The sequence below is a fragment of the Mus caroli genome, unplaced genomic scaffold, assembly GCF_978045245.1.
Source record: "Mus caroli unplaced genomic scaffold, Mus_caroli_1 scaffold_12, whole genome shotgun sequence".
NCBI classification, from domain to species: Eukaryota; Metazoa; Chordata; class Mammalia; order Rodentia; family Muridae; genus Mus; species Mus caroli.
The window spans coordinates 119,167,804-119,187,546 of NW_028227267.1; the positions used below are offsets into that span (position 1 = coordinate 119,167,804).

Genomic DNA, 19,743 nt, shown 5'->3' on the forward strand with positions numbered 1-19,743 from the left:
TTCACAAGGGAACTGAGTGTTTTCAAGAACTTGACCCCAGTCCCTTGTGCCTCTCCAGACTGTCTGATTTACAGCCTCTGCCACAGCAGGCATGCATGTGAGTCTGTGGAAAGGACTGTGGTTACCACTGGTTTTGTCATGTCCCCCACATGTACCCAAATTAAGAGAATACTAGCAATGAGAGAAAGGATAAAACGAGATAAGGGTGACAGACTTCTGCAGAACAGCACTGATGAGCAAGCATAAAATCAACTCAAGGCTCCAGAAGCAACTCAGTCTGGAAATGTAGGGCATAGACTTGGCCTGGAGGCCCCAAACTCTAAAGCACTGGAGAACAGATTCTCTGCAGCTCTGGGCGCAGCTAGCCTTGCATTTTAGGTACCTAGAGGACACCAAAAGTTCAGTCTCCAGTACACGTCACCCCCAGTCAAGAGTTACACATCTGCATACATGTGTGCCTCCTCGTGAATCCACATCCACATATGCATAGCACACACATGCATACATGCACATAGGCACACACTATGCAGAAGGAGGTCAGTGGCAGAGTACTGATCTATCATGCGCAAGGCCTGGGGTTAACCCCTACCCCAGCAAAGGAGAATGCAAAGCACTTGCAAAGGCAGTCTGTCTGTTTGCCTGTCTGTCTGTCAAACTGTTGTATAGGAGCACAGAGGGCTTCCAGCACATGAATCAGTTTCTTCACAGCCCCAGGAACTGCAGAGCCCAGATCAAGTTGCTCACAAGCCTGGTTCCTCCTGAAGATGGCGTTTTTCTGTTCTTTCACATGGCCTCCCTCCACACCTGTCCATGCCCAGATCTTACAAAGACTTTAGTCATTGAATTAGAACTTAGCTCTTTAGAGTCTGCATCTCTAAACATGGTCACCCTACAAGGCTCTCAAGATTGAATGGCTTGAGACATCATGGCCTTGAGGAGCCTTCTTCCCCTTCTGTCCACCCCTGAGGGATGCTGGGGTGTTCCTCACCCCAGGGGTGAGGAACCTGGTCTTTCTTACACTCGTTTCTTGTTTTTTAAGACACAATTATCATTTGTATGTGTGTACATGTGCTGTTTGTGTGTGCAGTTATGGATGAGTGTGTGCCGCTGTGTGGGTGGGAAAGTCTAAGGATGACTTTGAAGGATGATTCTCTCCTCCCATCTTTATGGGATTCCTGCAAACACCTTTGTCCACAGAGGCATCTTCTAGGTACCAAACTCCTTTCTTAAACACTGTATTACTCATGATAGCTTTGCAATATTTAGAAATGCTGATAAGCTAGGATCTCATTTTGAGGATAAAAAACATTCCAAAATATGACCCCAGTTACATGTTCCCACCAAACCTGAAGAGTCCAGATGGAGGTAGGAGGTACCTTCCTGGACACCCCCAAACACAGATTGTCTCCTGTGGTGGTTTGAATAAGAATGGCCACATAGGCACGTATATTTTAATGTTTAGCCATTAGGGAGTGGCACAGTTTGAAATGATTGGAAGGATTAGGAGGTGTGCCCTTGTTGGAGGAAGTGTGTCACTGGGGGTGGGCTTTGAAGTTTCCAAAGTCATGCCAGACCCTGTCTGTCTGCTGTCTCTGTCTCTGTCTGTCTCTGTCTCTGTCTCTCTCTCTCTGTCTCTCTCTCTGTCTCTCTGTCTCTCTCTCTGTCTCTCTGTCTCTCTCTCTCTCTCTGTCTGTCTCTCTCTCTCTCTCTCTCTCTCTCTCTGCCTGTGTATCAGGATGTAGCTTTCAACTACTTCTCCTGCACCAAGCCTGCCATGCCTGTTACCATGCTCCCCACCATGATGATAACGGACTACACCTCTGAAACTGTAAGCCAGCCTCCAATTAAATGCTTTCTTTTACAAGAGTTGCAGTGATCATGGTGTCTCTTCAAAGCAATAGAGCTAACTGACTAAGACAAGTACCCACCCACAAGCTACTTCCTTTCCCCTTTATTTTACAGATGTTTGGTTGGTTTTTTTGGTTTTTGTTTTTTTTTTTTCGAGACAGGGTTTCTCTGTATAGCCCTGGCTGTCCTGGAACTCACTTTGTAGACCAGGCTGGCCTCGAATTCAGAAATCCGCCTGCCTCTGACTCCCAAGTGCTGGGATTAAAGGCATGCACCACCATGCCTGGCCAGATGTTTGTTTTTGAAAGGCTTGCTTCACAGGCAAGGGCTCTTTTGTGCCAGGGAGCCCTTGCCCACCTCCTGAACATGCAGCTTGCTCACAGACTCTATCTATCCTTATGGCTGTGATCAAGGGCAGTTTGATCAGGTGTGCAGAAGTTCCATGGGGGAAGGGGTATATGTGGTGGGGGACATCATACTCCCATGTGAGATTCTAGGTACTCCCAGCTTCCTGTGGCCTCTGTAGGAGCAATATAACTAAAAGGGCAGTCTCCTATGCAGCTTCCAGGAGGTTACCACCAAGGTCTGAGTGGAGCTTTTGTGATGTTGTGAATAAGCCCAATAAACTCCCTGGCTCACCAGGCTAGACTTGGGTGGAATTGCATCTTTGTTCTGTCACTGGTGTCCTTGATGGTGTGCATAGACATCTGTTCACCTCTCTCTGGGTAAGAGTTAGTAGAAAACCAGGGTTTTCAGCACTTTCTCCACACCTTCCTAAAGGGCTCACCATTCCCTAGGGACACACACATACACACATGCATACATACACATGCACACACACCTTCCTAAAGGACTCACCATTCCCTAGGGACACACACACATATGCATACATACACATGCACACACACACACACATACACACCTTCCTAGAGGGCTCACCATTCCCTAGGGACACAAACACACATGCATACACACACACCTTCCCAGAGGCCTCACAATTCCCTAGGGCCAGCCACTTTATGTTGTCTATCCCATTTCAGAGCCAGTCACCAGAGACAACACAGTATGTATGTGTCAGGATCCAGTTACTGTGGGTATCATGGGCCTTAGACATTTAAAAATGCAATTTTGGGTGGAGAGATAGCTCAGTGGCTAAAAGCATTTGCTGCTCTTGCAGAGGACACAGGTTTGGTTCCCAGGCCCACATAGTAGTTCACAACTCTGTAACTCCAGTTCCAGGGGGTCCTATGCTTTCTTCATCTTCCCTGGGCATTAGGCATGCACAGGGTGCACATTCATGCATGCAAGCAAAACACTCATAATTAAATCTTTTAAAATTAATGTTAATTAACTACAAAAGATGAAACCCGCTTTTCCAGGCTCCCACAGCCTGGGAGGAACAGAGGTGCCCACCCACATCTTGAAGCATGGAACTGACATTCTACCTTAATACAAATGGCCAAGAGATTCTTCTAGCAGACACCCACATCCTGGCTTTAGGTTCCAGCTCCTAGAAATATGGAAGTGTAAGTGTCTGATGTCTTAGGCCACCCAGTTCATGGTGCTTCATGTAGTAGCTGCAGGAGACCTACAGAGTGGGAGCCACAGTCAGACCACCAAGGTCTTGCAGGCACCCTGGGCCTGCTACACTGTCTCTTAGCAACTGCTTCTAGAGGCTGGGCAAGGATGTGATGAGACCAGTTTTTAAAACAAAACCTAGATTCTGGCAGCCTAGCAGGCCACCTATCCCAACACATCATTTAAACATACAGTGAAATGATTGATTCATTGAGGTCACATGGGGAAGGGGACAGAAGAGGGGGTCTGGTGACCTTGAAAAAGATTCTTGGCAGCTGTTTTTAAAACCTGTAATGCAGTATGGAGGCCTGGCAGCTCTGCCTTTGTCTGTGTGTCTGTCTCATTTACTTGATCACCTCTGCAGGATGGCATGCTAATCACTGGAGGAGTGTTGTGTCCGGCCAGCAGATCACAGCCTGGGTTCTAGCCTGGAAAGGCATTTTGGAAACCTGGAAGAGAAGAGGGGCTAGGCGGCGAGAGAAGGGAATGAAGCTAAGACAAGATTCTGATCAAAGCTCAATTTTACTATTTTCAGACACTCAGTTATAAAGGAAGGGGGAGGGAACCCGATTTCCCGCCAAGTAACTCAGGGTCCAGTAGCAGGACGAACACGTGTGTGCCTCCAAGCAACAAAGGCAGGGTCCAGCAGTAGGCGTGGCAGGACGAATGAGCAGGAAGCTCCAAGGAGGGCCTGTCTAATATCTCCCTTCAAAGCTGAAGGCCTGGAACTGAGTCATCTTGTTCTGAGTGAACTGTCAGTGAAGTACAGTGAAGTACAGTTGGACACGTTTGTCGTTTTAAAACACCGGGATTCACTGACTCATGATAAATTCACGAGCTTTTTCAGTCTCCTTAGAGTCTAAGGAGAACAAGGCTGCCAGCCAGACACCCCATCCCCACCCCAGATGAGGGCAGTTATCCACAATGGTCACACTGGGGCAGAAGTGATCACTTAGAGGGTAAGCTACCTCGCAGGGCTAGAGTTAAGGTGCTGGTGGGCAGGACCACTCTCCTCGGGACTGTTCGACTACGTATCCTCCTTTCCCTCATCTGGCCAAATTCATCCTCTATTTGAACCTGAAGCTCTTATCTGTACCCCACAGAAAGACCCCCCTCATGATATCTGTCTGATTACCCTCAGTATGTGGTCAGATTCTTCGCCTCCATGTCTGAGCATCTTTGTCCATCTTCAGCAGGAATCCTAGAAGTAGAAAGAACTCCTGACTCCATGTTTCAGTTCTGGTAAGTGCCTTCCGCATGCCTGCTCTTGGTTAACAGACCTCCACTTGTCCATGGTGTATTATAACAGAATCTAGCTCCACTGACAGTGAGGACTGTGGATACGGCTTAGTGGGGTAGCACTTGCCTAGCGTACGAAAAGCTATGCTCAATCTTGACACTGAAAAAGAAATCTGTGGCAAAGCCCTGCTTCTCCTATTACAACAGTTCCTGCCTAAAACCTGCCTTCTCCATTCTACTCTTCAGTTCTGGCTTTGTTTAAAAATACTTGCACACACACCCACACACCCACAAACACAAATGGCATTTGCTCACTCCTTACAACCCACCCCTGCTTCCAGATAGAAAACAGGATCCCACCGGCGTACAGTCTGACTCTGGCCCTCAATGAAAGGAAGACACTTTGTAGTAAACCTGCCTACAGAGCATACCAGCATCTACCCTGGGTTTTGCCAGCTGTGACTAGGAGGGTGGCTCTTCTTCCTCTAATCTTCCTTCTCTTAATAATTTGTTCTCAAACCGCGCTGAGTTTCGGTACAGAGCGTGGGGAGGAGGCATGGGAGGAGACCTGGTGCGGGAAGGGGAACTGTTCAAAGGCCAAGTTCAGCTCAGGAGGATCTAAGCCACAAATTGGTTCACCTTCCAGAATCAACCTAAGCACACACAGTATGCTCTCTCGAGGCCACTGGATAATTTGTTCCCATTTCTTGAGTTGATTTGGGCTCATCTTGGCTGAGCTCACCGCTCAAGTGCCTGATCCCCCTTTTTGGTTTTTCCTATGGTTCCGCCTCAGGACATACCACCTCCGCTGTTCACTTCCTCAGCCTGACATCCTGGGCCCCTTCTCACTGTCCACAGACTATTCTTCCCTGGAGGTTTTGCCCCTGGTGCCCTCCTCTGAAGCCTCCCACCTCTTGCAGAGCCTGCAACCCTTGCCCCTCCTTGCTTGTCTGCCCCTGGATAGGAACTCCCTGGACTCATGTATGCTGCTTCTCCAACAGACCAAGTCTGGGGCAGTCCTCGGCGAGAGCTACTGCTCAGGACACCGTGCTCTGGGGAAGACATAGAAGAGTCACACCCAGGGAGAGCTGCCTCAACCGCTGTGTGTCTAGGGAAGTTGGCATGGGTTGAATAGTCAGAGATCCAAAGCAGGAGCCATGAAGCCACCAAACTTGTGGGACCTGAAACCTCAGACCGGGGCCACCTAAATCTCAACTGGAGTCTTCTGCTCTTGTGCTTCTTGGTGTTGGTACAAACCTCAGAAAAGAGAGTAGTAGTACATGACCAGTTCCAGCACCAGCCATCAGATTGGTGTGCTGTAAACTCTTGCCCCTTGCCTGCCAGAGGTGTGTTCCTCAGCCCTACTTTGCACCCATCTTGTCTCATGGTTCTTCCTCAGTAACGCAAAAGTTTCCGCTCTCCCTGTTATGGCCTTCTGCTCTTGGGAAGTACTGCTCACTGAAGCCTTACTGTGAAACTGCTCTCTCGTCATTTCCTTCCCACAAAAAGTGCCTGTCTTTTGAGAGAGCCACAGGTGTGCCACTGGGAAGGGTGAAGTACAGTTCTCTTCAGAGGCAGTCGATGACCTATAATACAATCGTGTGTGGGAAGAACTATCAGAAGGGCTTCCAGAAGTCCCCCGAGTGTCTCCTCCAAATAACAACCCAGAGAGCCATTCTGGACACATCAGCAGGTTTTACTCTAAGGCGTGAGGTGGACACTGACCTGTGCTTCCAGAGGGAATGGCATGGTTTACTGAGCAGAGGGAGGTTAGGAGAGTTGCACAGTAGTAGCAGAGAGGGCTGGAACCAAGAGCAGGGTAATGGAAGGACATCTGCAAGCTGACCAAAGGCCTTACCGGTCCCTGCTAGCTCACCTCACTCACCAAGGGTGATGAACTCACAAAGATGTCAACAAAGACCTGCTGAGCAGCCAGTCACTCTCCTACCTGCAAAGCATGGAAGGGCACCCATGTGCATGTCCTTCTGTGGAAGATGAACCAGTTCACCGTGCTAGACTCTACAGCTTCCTCCTTTTACAGCCCTGCTAAAAAACCAAACCGACCAAACAACAGGGGGGCCAGGCAAGGTGATCTCCCTGCCCCAGGATCCTGTCTTCCAGTAGAGGCTCTGTCAGTGACAGGGAGCAAAGTCCCCCCAAGGAGGCCTGCTGCATTTCAGCTCCATTTAGACTGTATATGCAACAGCCAAGCCACTGATGCCAGGAAACTTAAGAGCAGTCACTGTTATGCTCTGACTGGGAGCAAGGAGCCAGGTAAGACAGGAAGGGCTGCCTGGGGGCTCACATGGAAAGTAGAGGGTGGTGGCCCTGTCTCCAGACTCTCTGGGCTGGAAAGACACATTTGCAACCTAGATGGGCTGGGTTTACTCCTAAGAGCTGAGGTTTACAGGGGCTGGCTGGTACTCTAGTGCAAATTAAATGGTCTCCTCACCAGCAGAGAAAGGCAAAAGAGGCTGGGCTGCCCCGTGGCCACCGCTGTTCTCTTAGTTCCATTTCACAGAAAATGGTTTTCCCTACTAGAGCACTGGCTAATAAGAGAATACTTCACACATCCATTGATTGAGAAGGTGCTTCAGTTGTCGTCACTGCAACATTGTCGTCGCTGTTGCTGTTTCTTCAGAGGCTCTCGAGGAACCCCGCATGAGACCCAATTCTGTCAGCAGCCAGTTCTATAACCTGATCCGAGGAAAATGGTTCCCTGTGACTGGGCTCACCTGCTTTCCCACAGGCTACAATGTGTCAGCATGCCCCAAACTCTCCCCCTATGGACAGAGACCATTACACCCGATATTTTTCCATTTGTAAATTGAGGCCCCAAGTGATGCCTTCCAAATTCCAGGTCTGTCAAAAATAACCTAGATTAAAAACTCCTAAATAGCCATACATTTCCTTCCCTACTACCCACATAAGGAAGAGCTGAAACAAGTTTTACAGATAAATGATTGACACACAGATCACAAGATCCCATAAGTACCACCTAGGAAGTCCAATAAAAGCAAGATATTATGAGATGCCCCTCATACTGCGTGCATGCATTATTCATCCCGTAAGTATTAGCATTCTGTATAAACTCAACCCCACAGTTACCTGGCAATAGCCAGATAGGCCTGACCCACTATAAAAGGGCTGCTTGACCCCTCATTCCTCTCTTACTCTTGCTTCCCTCTTGCTTCTCTCTTGCTCTTCCTCTCACCTTCCCCCAACCCTCTCTCCACACACTTGTGGCCATGGCTGGCCTCTACTTCTCTACTCTTTCTGCCTTTCTCTGGCTCTACTACCCACTTAACTCATGTGACTGGTCCCTCAGGGGTAAAGGATGCCTTGGCATAGGTCCACCACACCCTCTTCCCCCATACCTCACCACACCCCCACAAAACATATCTTATACTTCTTTATCTTTTTATAAACACATCAGTAAGCATTTACTAAGGAGCCACTGTGAGCAAGGCACGAACTAAGTTCACACGAGTGAATGTGATTGCCAAGTGCCTGTGTCCGTGCATATGCATAAGTAGCAACCAGAGAAGGCCAGCCAAGGCACACCTTGTGGGAGAACAAAAACAAAAAACAAAAAAAGCAAACATTTGTCCCCAGCCCAAATGAGGAGAGTCTCCCAGGAGAAAACAAGAATTCTAATTGTCCAGAGGAAGTTCCCAAATGATACCCAAAATTTACAGTTTTACAGATGTAAATAGATGAAAGGGTTGGTCATGTGGCTCAATTGCTGGTGTGCTGTGTAGGATGCAGGAGCCCTGGATTCAGTCACCAGCACTGCTGCAAAAAATTAAAAGTAGGGTCTCTTGTTCGTTGACAAGTGGTGGGGATTACCTGTAACCCCAGCACTGGAGGGGACAGAAGTGGGGGATTAAGAGTAGGGGAATGCCAGGGCAGGAGGACAGAAGTGGGTGGGTGGGTGGGTGGTGGAGCAACCTCATAGAGGCAGGGGGAGGAGGGATGGGATAGGGGGTTTCCAAAGGAAACCTGGAAAGGGGAAAACATTTGAAATGTAAATAAAGAAAATATCCAATCCACAAAGTAAAGAGTTTGGTACCAACCTAGGCTGCCTATCAAGTTCAGGGCCAGTCTTTGATCCATAGAGTTTTGTGGGGTTTTTTGTTTGTTTGTTTGTTTGTTTGTTTGTTTGTTTAAACAAAATTACATTCCTTACAGCAATAAGGAAGATAGAGCTGGTGAGGAACAGCCTGAGAGAGTCACTGGTAATTATTTACACAGCCCAGCCAACAGTAGAGTTTGGGTGGTTGTATTTCTCACCTTTATGGCAGCCAAGTCTCCAGAAACCTACCTAACTGGGTCTCTTGCATTTCCACAGATTGAAGAATTTGTGCCTTTTTCTTCAAATTTTTAAAAACATATTCCAGTGCTTTCCTGAATGTATGTCTGTGTACCATCTGCATGCCTGGTGTCCACGGAGGTCAGAAGATGGTGTCAGATCCCCTGGAACTAGAATACAGACAGTTGTGAGCTGCCATGTGGGTGCTGGGAACTAAATCGGGTCCCCTGGGAGAACTTCAATTGTTTTAAACATCTGAACCATCTCCAGCCTTCTAACTGTGGGGGTTCAGAGTGGAAGCCAAGAAGACCAGCTTCAGATACGGAAGCTTAAAAATGAAAGCTTTATTTTCCCAGTGCTCACTGAGGCAGCCAACTCTGGATCTGAACTGCATCCCAGAAGGGAAATTGTACAACATTTCTAAAAGATTCCGGGAACATAAATCAAGGGGTTAAGCAAGTCTCCCATTGGAGACTGGACTGTATCCAGGGTACCTGGCTTCAAGGTCTTTAATGCTTTCTCCTAGATATTAGGTCCTGAGCTCAGAGTGATAACGGGGTAAAGGAGTGGGCCAGCTGCATGTAGTTAATTGAGGTATAAAACTTATGCACCTTGGTTTAGATAACATCAGTTTCTATATTCTTTACCAGTTAAAAGACAATTAAGAAAATATTTGGAGAAGTAGGATATGTGTTCGTTCCCAGGCCTGAGAATATGAACTTGTTTGACCCTGCCAGCAAGATGGAGTTGTCCTTGAGATAACTGGACTCAGACAAAAGTCTCCTTACAAGTTGTATCTGAGATACCTGGACTCAGACACAACTATTTACAACAGAAGCAGTTCAGCTATAGAGAAGTCCCCAGCTCCCCCTGGGGCCCCGGACCTTGAATTTAGTTTCTCCCTGTGCTTAAATGGAGTCTGGAAATGAAATGGTAGTACTTAGAATAAGTTTCTTTTGCTTGTTCCCAACATTGTGACATTTTCAATCCTTCTTTATTTCCCATTTTTTACCAAAATCTTCTTAAAGGTTAAAGAGCTGAAGATCTCACATCCCTAAAAAGGCTTATTTTCAGTGGTTATGCCCCACAGGAAAGAGGAGACTTCAGTTAGAAGGTCAGGACCAAGTAAATGTGTGGGTAGCAACAGGTGTACAGGAGGCTGAAGTCATACAAATGGGTTCATGGTGTCCGTTCATTGGGTCACGTATTTTTCTCCCACTTCTCCCCTAATCTGGAATGTTGCAAACAGAACCCGATGTAATATTCTAGTCAAGGTAGGGATGATGACTGTCGAGGGTTGAAAATGGAGGGAGATTTGCCATCTATTAGGACCTGGTAAAAGTTAGGACCAAATAGAATTGAGCGCCACCTTGTATGGCTTTGGTGAATGAGGGCATCTGTCGGAAACGCTTTCTGAGAATGGTCTGTAGATCCTCTGTATCTTCAAAAAGTCCGTCAAATTTTATCTTGGGGAATGTAAGCCGATGGGTTTAGGATGAACCAAAGGTAAGCATTGCTTCCTTGGTCCATTGTCTTCCTCATTCAGCCTGAGTTTGACTGCCATCAGCTTGTTCATGAATGATTTGGAAAGCCTTACGGAGTCTAACAGTGTTAATTTAAGAGTTACTTTAAAATCTTTACTAAGGTAAGCGGAGTCAGGCAGAGCAGCCTGCAGACTAAAAGGGCAAAGCTTCCTAGGTGGGCCTGAGGCAGCCATGACACTTCCAGTTCTCGTTCTCTAGCGGGACGCCTGGTGGGTGGGGCACTTCCGGTCCCTGGCTCGCTGTCATGGAGTCCGCCTGGTCTTCCCGGGAGGCCAGCCTGGGATCTACAGACCTGCAGCTGCAGCGGTTCATGGAGGCGGAGGTGCAGAAGCAGCGGGTGCAGCTGCTCATCCACCACATGACGGAGCTCTGCTGGGAGAAGTGCATGGACAAGCCCGGGCCCAGGCTAGATGGCCGGGCCGAGCTCTGCTTGGTCAACTGCGTCGAGCGCTTCATCGATACGAGCCAGTTCATCTTGAATCGACTGGAGCAGACCCAGAAGGCTAGACCACTCTTCTCAGAAAGACTTTCCGACTGATCTCAGCGTTTCCCCCGCTTTGGAAAAGGAAGGTAGGTGAGGAAATGGACAGCTTTGGGGGGGGGGCGGGGGGATGGTGATGGGAACAACATGGAGGGGCGTCTTATCATCTAAGAATTAGGAAAGATTAATTACTTTTTTTTCAATGTTTGTGGGGTTGAGGGTCATGGGGGTTTGAGATGTGGGTGGTCGTTTATTTCTTTCGTTTTTTAGATAGAATGTCGCTATGTAGCCCTGGCCAGCCTGCAACTTACTCTGCAAACAAAACTAGCCAGGAATTCTGCATTTGCCTGCTCCTGCCTCTTGAGTGCTAGGGTTAAAGATGTGTGTGTATATCTGTGTGTGTCTGTGTGAGTTTATGCCACTGTGAGTGCGGTGTCCATGGACCCCAGAAGAGGGCTTCAGATTCCTGGAGCAGGAAGTGCTCTAGGCATCTCTGCGCCTGTGGGTTGTGTTTTAAAGTAATGTTGTGAAAGTGATTCACAGATGAATAAGAGCTGCCTTAGGTGTATGTGGAGCTCAGCTCCCCACAAAGGTCCCCTTAACTGCTAGCTTGATATGGATAGTGGAACTGCTTTCTGTAATCTGGAACCACACAGTAAATCTCTTTTTGTGTGAGTTCATTCTAGATATTATAGTAGGGCTTATTAGGTGAAGCTGAGTTTAATGACAGACGCATGCCTTTAGTCCTAGCACTAGAAGGCAGATAGACTGCAAGTTTGAGGCCAGTCTGGGCTACATAGTGAGATAGGGTACTTCATAAGAATTTCTTAAGAAATCAAAATTAACATTACAGTTGTCTTAGGGTTTCCATTGCTGTAAAGAGACACCATGATCAAGGCACATTGAACTGGGGATGGCTTATTGGTTCTGAGGTTCTGTCCATTATCATCATGGCAGGAAGCATGGCAGCACTTAGGAAGGCATGGCTCTGTAGGAGCTAAGAGTTCCACATCTTGTTCTGAGGGCAAACAGGAGAAGACTGGCTTCCAGGCAGCTAGGAGAAGGGTCTCAAAGCCCACGCCCACATTACTTCCTCCAGCAAGGCCACACCTTCTCATAAAACCACTCCCTGAGCCAAGCATATACAAACCCACAACAATTATGACTGACAACTTCTGAGAGAAGGAAAGGGAGGAGAGAGGAGGCAGGAGTGGAGGAAACAGCTGGGAGAGAATAATTTGTTATTTGACTGAGGCTCTTTATCTAGTGGTGTCCAGGGCTGGGAATAAGATCCATGGGACGTTCATACAGTACCTTCAGTCCGTTCTTTCCTTCCGCCATGACTTAGTAGGTATCTATCCTACAGTGTGCTCTCAAGGTAGAACAGACAGCCTGACACTCCTTGGGCCCTTTTTTATAAAGGAATTCGCTGACGCCAATGCACTTAATTCTCACTACTAGACTGGCCTAAGAACTTAATGTACTCTGTCTATATAGCAAGGTGCAAAAGGTTTCAAAATGTGCCTTAAGAGATACGAAGATTTGTATGGTTACAGGGAGGGCACGCCTGGTGCTAATTATTATAGGATCCACTTATTAGGTTATTTTGATTGATTTTTTTTTTTTAGAGTATCTATGAGGTTTGAAGAATAAAACATACCCCTAAAGCAAACCTTTAGCTTTCAGAATTCTTTTCATTCTCTCCACAACCTTTTCTTGGAAGACACAACCTGTAGGTAAAGGGGGGTGGGCAGAAGGGATGGAGAGAAGAAGGGAGATAGAGATAGAAAGATAGAGATAGAAAGATAGAGAGAGGGAGAGGCGGGGAGAAGAATAAATGAGCTTCACTATGGACAACTTATTTAAAAGACAGGATCTTGCTTGCCGTGTAGCTGCCTGACTGGCCTGGAATTCACCATGTAGATCAAATTGACCTTGAACTTGGAGCAGATCCTCTGTCTCAGTATCCTGACCACTGGGAACATGGGCGTGTTTCACCATAACTGACTTGGCTGTTTCTGTAAAAATCCAAAGAATTTATCATCACAATTTTGACTGAAAGCTTTCAAGATGTATCTGATTCCAGGAATCTCATTCCATTTGGAATATATAATAATAATTATTATTATAATTATAATACATTTATACAGATACAAGTCTTCCAAACTTTCAGGTGCCCTCTAGAGATCTCAATATTTTCAGAATAAGATGGCTCAGAGGGTAAAGGTGCTTGCTGCAAAAGCCTAGCAACCTTTATTTGATCCCTGTAGCCCACAATAAAAGTGCAGAGAGAGAACGAAGTCCTCAGAGCTGTTCCCTAAATGCTGCATGTGTGCTGTGACAGCATGTACTCAGAACCACAATAAATAAGTCACTAAAAATTTAAGGAAAATAAGTTTTCACCAAAGCTTAGCTCCTTCAGGATTGAGAAAACTCTTCAGTAATCAGGAAGAAAGAGGCCACAGGGACCATGTAGAGCACATGCTATCTTGTCCTTGTTTACTCACTGTCACTGACTCTGAGGTCCAGGAGACAGGAGTTCGTAAACAGAGGCAGGTTTATTTATAGGGCCAGAGCTGGGAGAAGAGAGGTTCTAACTTCTCATTGCTGTGCCTGCAGCAGGGTTAGAGGGTATAGGGAAAGAGGAATGCAAGGCTAGGGATATGCATGAGAAGGGTTAAGCCAGGGATAAGCCAGGCTTAGGTTAGCTGTGGGATAAACCAGGCTTAGGAAGGCGCTGCCAGGGGCTTGGGCTATTCTCACGTGTGAATGGGATTCTCTAGAGAACGTTTCCTTCTTTCAGATCCCTCTTCCTTAGGGTTTCGGATCCATCTATTGCCAGCAAGCCTGAAAATCCTGAAATCGTCTGTGCCTGAAGGAAGGAAGCAATGCGCATGGAGAGGCTGGAGTCAGGAGGCACCAATCTCTGTCAAGTCACCGTGCACAAAGAGCCTCATCCTTCGGGGCTGAGAGACGGCTCAGCAGTGAAGAGACTTGTTACTCTTGCAGAGAGCCAGTGGCCATCTGATGGCTTTCAACCGTTTATAACGCCAGTTCTGGCAGACTCAACACCCTCTCCTGACCTCTGGGGCATCCTAGACACAGAGCACACTTACATTCACATAACGGTCCAGAAAGATGGCTCAGTGATGAAGACTACTGCTCGCTCTTCCAGAGGACCTGCATTAATTCCCCAGCAACCACAAGGTAGCTCACAGCATCTATAGTCCAGTTCCAGGGCATCCAACAGGTTCCCCCCTCCTCTGGCACTCACAGGCACTGCACACACTTGATAAACAGACATGCATGCAGGTAAAACACCCATACACACAAAACAAAAATAAAGGTCAAAAGACTGTACATACAAAATAAATATTTAAAAGAAAGGAACCTGTTCTTTGTAACTGATCAGCTTTGGGTAGGACTGACACAAGGAACTCTATCTTTCCTCCCTTTCCTTCTTCCTTCTTCCCTCCTCCCCTCCCTCCCTCCCTCCTCTCTCCCTTCCTTCCTCCCTTCCTTCCTTTATTCCCACCCTTCTTACTTGCTGTGTGTACTTGTCTTGTTTGACAGCTTCATCCATCATCTCTGAACAGTTTTCTCTGAAGACATTGCTGATCAACCACCCTGTGTTTTAGTCTTGGTCACTTGTTGCCATGGTGAGATTTGTCCAGGTTGGTGTTGTTGTGATCCAATCCTGTGTTGGGGAGGAAGTGGCTGGCAGTTAGGTTTAGTTTAAAAGGAGGGGCTGTTAGGCTGTGTTCACCTGGTGTCCATTCTTAAGTTGAGTTTTACTTCTCTTATGCTTTATCTACATCCCAGCCTCTTAGTACAGTAGCAGGTGGTTTTGTTATAAGACATACTCCTCAATAGGCAGTAGTTGCAAAATTTTATTCCTACTAGCACCTTCCATTTTGTTCTCTACTTTTTGTTCCTATAATCTGCTGACTTTTTACTCTGTGTGTATGTGCCTGTGCACGTGCGTGGTTGGATTGGTTTGCAGATGTGTCTGTTCGGTACCTACAAAGGCGAGGCATGTGCGTGTGCGTGCGTGTGTCTCTGTTCTGTACCTACGAAGGCCAGAAGAGGGCGCTGGATGTCAGTACTGGAGGGACAGGTGGTTATGAGTCTTAACATGGGTACTGGGAATCAAACACAGGTCATCTGGAAAAGCAGCTAGTGTCTCGACTGTTCAGCTCTCTCTCTGGCCCTTTGTCCTTTTCAACTTAGTCACACAGGAGTCTCTAAATACAATTAACCTTTTCTTGGCCTCATATGGGAGCACATGCCTGTAATGCCAGCAGGCAGGAGGTAGAGCAGGAGGGGAGGGGGCGTATTACTTTCAGGCAACATACTTTCAGGATGGCTTGGGCTGCAGAGCAAGAGCTGTCTCAAAATATATCCCCGTATTTATAACTTCCTTTGTAAAACACACCCCACGTTCCTTTGAGACAGCGGTTCCCCTTTTACTTGGAGTTTCAGTCATTACCCTTAGCAGTCCTGTGCCAGCGCCTTGTACAGACCAGCTTACAACATCTATAAAGTATGAGCTGATCACCTCACAACCCTTGAATGTGGAAACAGGCCCAATATATTTAAACTTGTTTGAAGTAATAAAGCAAAATGTTAAAGCATGTAAGATTTAGACATATGATCAGTGATGTTTTATTATTTTAATTCATTTAGGAATGATTCAGACCTCAGGTGAACATGATTTGGCTCGGTATAGATGACTCTGTAGTTGTTTTGAGACAGGACCTCATGTAGACCTTGAACTCCTGACTGGTCCTGCCTCTTCCTTCCAAGTGCAGGCATTATAGGCATATACCACCACACGTGGTATTTAATTTATTGCAGCATGAACTTAGAGCTTTATAAGCCATACAAACTTGGATATTACCATTTTTCAAAGTTATTCAAATTTTAAGAAGAATTTAGGGATGGGCAAGACAATCCAGTGAGTGAAATTATTCCTTGGCAAGCCTGACAACCTGAGCTAGACCCTGTAACTGTGGTTTAGCTGTAATCTCTCCACCCCCAACCCCCATAAATAAGCAAATAAATGTAAAGAGATAAAAGTGTTTAAGTTAACTTTATAAGTGAAAATTTCCCCATATCAATGATGTAACACGTACATAACATACAAACACAAGTATAGATAGAAGTTTACATGTAGACCTAAGGTACATATTTGTGCATATTAACACACTAAAATATAGATAAAAATAGGATCTTACACCTTTCATTTGAAGTTCTTCACTGGCTGGCTTATTAGTGGTCTTTTTTTGTTTTTTGTTTTTTGTTTTTTTTTTTCAAGACAGGGTTTCTCTGTGTAGCCCTGACTGTCCTGGAACTCACTCTGTAGACGAGGCTAGCCTCGAACTCAGAGATCCGACTGCCTCTGCCTCCCAAGTGCTGGGATTAAAGGTGTGCGCCACCACTGCCTGGCTTTATTAATGGTCTTATGTCACTTTTTAATTATATGTTTATTACCTCAAATTATCTGTACAGCCAAGCAATCCTACATTCATATTTTAAAGATAAGACTTTCTGTTAAGATGTACAAAATGTACATCTTAAATAAACAGAACTTAGTCCTAAATTTCACGATTTGCTTGGAAAAGAGAGCACGGAAAGGCCAAGGCCAGATAAAATGGCCAAGGGGAAGACCAGTGTAGATTTAAGACCTTTTCCTGTAGTGTGAGTCTGTAGAGAGGGGATCGCCATTAGAGTAGAAATGGCTTTTTCAGCTTTATTTTATTAAGCCTTTGGGAATAGGAGTTGCGATGTCAGGAAGTCACACTCTGGAGCTCAGCTGAGCTGGTAGACATAAGTTCTTCCACTATAGCTACTGCCTTATTTTAGTGACTTCAGGACACAGCCCTTTAACAAATAAAGCGCAGAGCGCTTTCTGTGCCTGCTTGGGCTAGCTTTGGAGGGCACATCTGTATCTGTGACCTTTCTGCTGCTGTGACAGAATACCATGACTGAGCTCACTAAAGGGACAGAGTTTACATTTTGACTTATGATTCATTCCAGAAGTGGAGTCTGTAATGGCAGGAGACATAACAGCAGGCAAGTGGGTCAGGGAACAGAGAGAGAAACGAGAGAGAGAGAGAGAGAGAGAGAGAGAGAGAGAGAATGAGAATGGGAATTGTACTTCCACAACCTCTGCAAACAGTGGCACCAGGGGTGACCAAGTGTTCAAGTATCTGAGCTTATGGAGGAACATTTCTCACTCAGACAACCACAGCATCTTCACAGTGTGTTAAAGCTTTCCTTATTAGCTTTTTTTAGTATTTATTTTTAGTTATGAGTACGTATGCATCTCTGTGTCTAAGTATGTGCAGGTGAGTGCAGGTATCCAGGGAAGCCAGAAGGGGTCCCCAGATTCCTCAGGGGCTGGAGTTGCAGCAGCCACTCCACGTGGATGCTTAAGAACTGAACTTAGGCCCTCTGCAAGAGCACTGTGTGCCTTTACCCACAGAGCCATCTCTCCAGCCCTTCTTGTTTTAACTTACTGCAGGTTTCAGTCATTTTAGAAAGAGACCATCAGGGCTGGGAGATGGCTCAGTTGGTAAGGTGCTGGCCTTGCAAGTGGGACATCCTGAGTTCAATTCTTGGAACTCCATTTTAAGAAAAAGTACATGCCGTGTTTACCCGGCACACATGAAGAGAGGGGGATTTTAGAGTCTGTAGGGGACCATCCTCGAACTCTAGATCTGAATGCCTCTGTGGTTTTGTTATCAATAAAGTAGAAAACAACTGGGACCTTGGGTGACTCAGCTAAAATTAGGGAAGCCTCCTGATCTCCAGGAAGAAGTGGAGACCAGAGGAGAGGCTAAGAGGTTTTAAAGGAGTACAGGTAAGAGTGTGAGGCACTTCTACCAGGCGGGCGGGCAGACAACTGGGAGAACTGGCTGTCCGGGTCTTTGTTTATTGTGTAAAATTGGGGGGGGGGGGTTTAAGGTGGAATTGGGGTGATTCAGGGTTCTGGGCATAAAAACTGGGTTTCCCATGTGAAAAGCCAGGCTATTCCTTCCCAGGCCCTCACACTTATGTGCTTAGTGGAGACACTGCTGGGAAGACAGAACCCCACACTGTGTGAAAGGAAAGGCAAGCACTCAGGGAGAAGCCCCGCCTGTCCCGCCCGCGTGGGTCTGGTGCCTGGCTGGATGATGTGTAATGGGCTGAGGTAGCAGGGCAAATGTGTGGCCCAGGTCTTAGGTATGTGTTTTAGGTGGGGAATAGCAAACTGGGCTCTACTGTTGTTGGTTTACTTCTCTTCTTTTCTGAGGAGAGACAACTCAGTCGTATTCTATCGCCACTGGTTTATAGTCTAGCTTCAGAACTTGACGAAATCTTGGGTTTTCCCACTTATTTAATGAAGGACCAACGCTGCTTTATCTGTTAGCATCTTGTGATCTTTGCGTAAAGGACAGAGTTTGAAAATATTCCCACCCTCTACACACACACACACACACACACACACACACACACACACACACACACGGCCAACTCCCCGCCCCCCTGCCTACCCTACATTTCCTCTCCTAAGGAGTAGGGCTTATGGTAAAGGCAGGCACTTTAACCGCTGGTTGGTAAACTCAGCCCTGGGGACTTATTTTCTTGTAAGGAGGGAGGGAGAGTTCCCCCTTTGTCCTGTAGCTGCTTTGTAGGATGTCATCCCTGCCTAGAGTTTTCTTCCCTTGCAGAAGGCAGATGAAGCAGCAACATCCTGGTCTGACCAGAGCTGAGAGTCAAGTTTGTTGCCAGCAGATAGGGAGTGCCATGTCGTTGTCCTGGAAGGAGGACTTGCAGCAACAGTAGGGAAAGGAAAATTAATGGGGTTTCGGTATGTGTTGTGCAGGAGAGATCTGAGAGAGGAAGTCCTGGCGTTCCCTAAGAGAGGAGCCCATAGTCTGTCAGTTGAGAAACTGCCCTGGAAGCCTTGGTTGAGAGTGGAGAAGGAGGTGGGCTCTCTAGAAAGATGGTAAACTTCTGTTTGTTTACTCAGAGCCACGCAAATTCATTCCTGCCATAAGAGCACCTCTTAAAAGGGTTTGCAAGGCAGGCAAGCACAGATTTGCCTAGTGAGGCACAGGCAGGACAGCTGGGATACCTGGTGTCAGGAATTACCCAGGCAGAGGCTAAGCAGAGGCTATGGGTCCTGGCTTAATAGGTTTATCCACCTAAAGTTTTGGGGTCCCTTTGAGGAGAGGTTGCTAGTCTGTGATTGGCTCACAGCTTTTACACCTCACCTTTAGCACTGATTGCAAAATAGGTTTATGCTGGACACGTGACGCTAATAAGCAGTTCCTTGGAAGGCCAGGCGTGGTGGCTCACGCCTTTAATCCCAGCACTTGGGAGTCAGAGGCAGGCAAATTTCTAAGTTCGAGGCCATCCTGGTCTACAGAGTGAGTTCCAGGACAGCCAGGGCTACACAGGGAAACCCTGCTTCAAAACACACACACACACACAACAACAGCAACAAAAAGCAGTTCCTTGGAGTCCAACAGCCATTGGGATACTCGGTCAGGCCTGGTCAGGCCTGGTCATAGATGACTGGCTTTGTGGGTCTTTAGGGGCACTGGTGGGTCTGCCTCTGCTGTCTAAACAAGGCCAGGATAAGATGTGGCTAGAGAGGCTTGAATTCATCAGCGTCCATCCGGAACACAGGAGCTGACTGTCAGGCAGGTCCCTTAGCCCTAGGCCCGCCCTTCTGCTGTGTATCATCATTA

The 19,743-nt window shown here is 46.8% G+C and overlaps 1 protein-coding gene across 2 annotated transcripts; it reads left to right on the top strand.

The window, feature by feature from the left end:
* Positions 1 to 10,765: 10,765 nt before the first annotated feature.
* LOC110309763 (putative mitochondrial import inner membrane translocase subunit Tim8 A-B) lies at positions 10,766 to 14,349 on the top strand. Of its 2 annotated transcripts, none has more exons than XM_021182495.2 (2): positions 10,766 to 11,091; positions 13,806 to 14,349. In XM_021182495.2, the coding sequence occupies exon 1, from the start codon at positions 10,766 to 10,768 to the stop codon at positions 11,057 to 11,059; it is 294 nt and encodes a 97-aa protein (XP_021038154.1). In that variant the 3' UTR covers positions 11,060 to 11,091; positions 13,806 to 14,349. The 2 variants fall into 2 exon arrangements, with proteins under 2 accessions (XP_021038154.1, XP_021038155.1); XM_021182496.2 differs by having other exon boundaries at positions 13,821 to 14,349.
* Positions 14,350 to 19,743: the final 5,394 nt, after the last annotated feature.

What these genes read in the sequence shown, in the direction of transcription:
- LOC110309763 (XM_021182495.2), top strand. Translation starts at nt 10,766, where the DNA reads ATGGAGTCCGCCTGGTCTTCCCGGGAGGCCAGCCTGGGATCTACAGAC.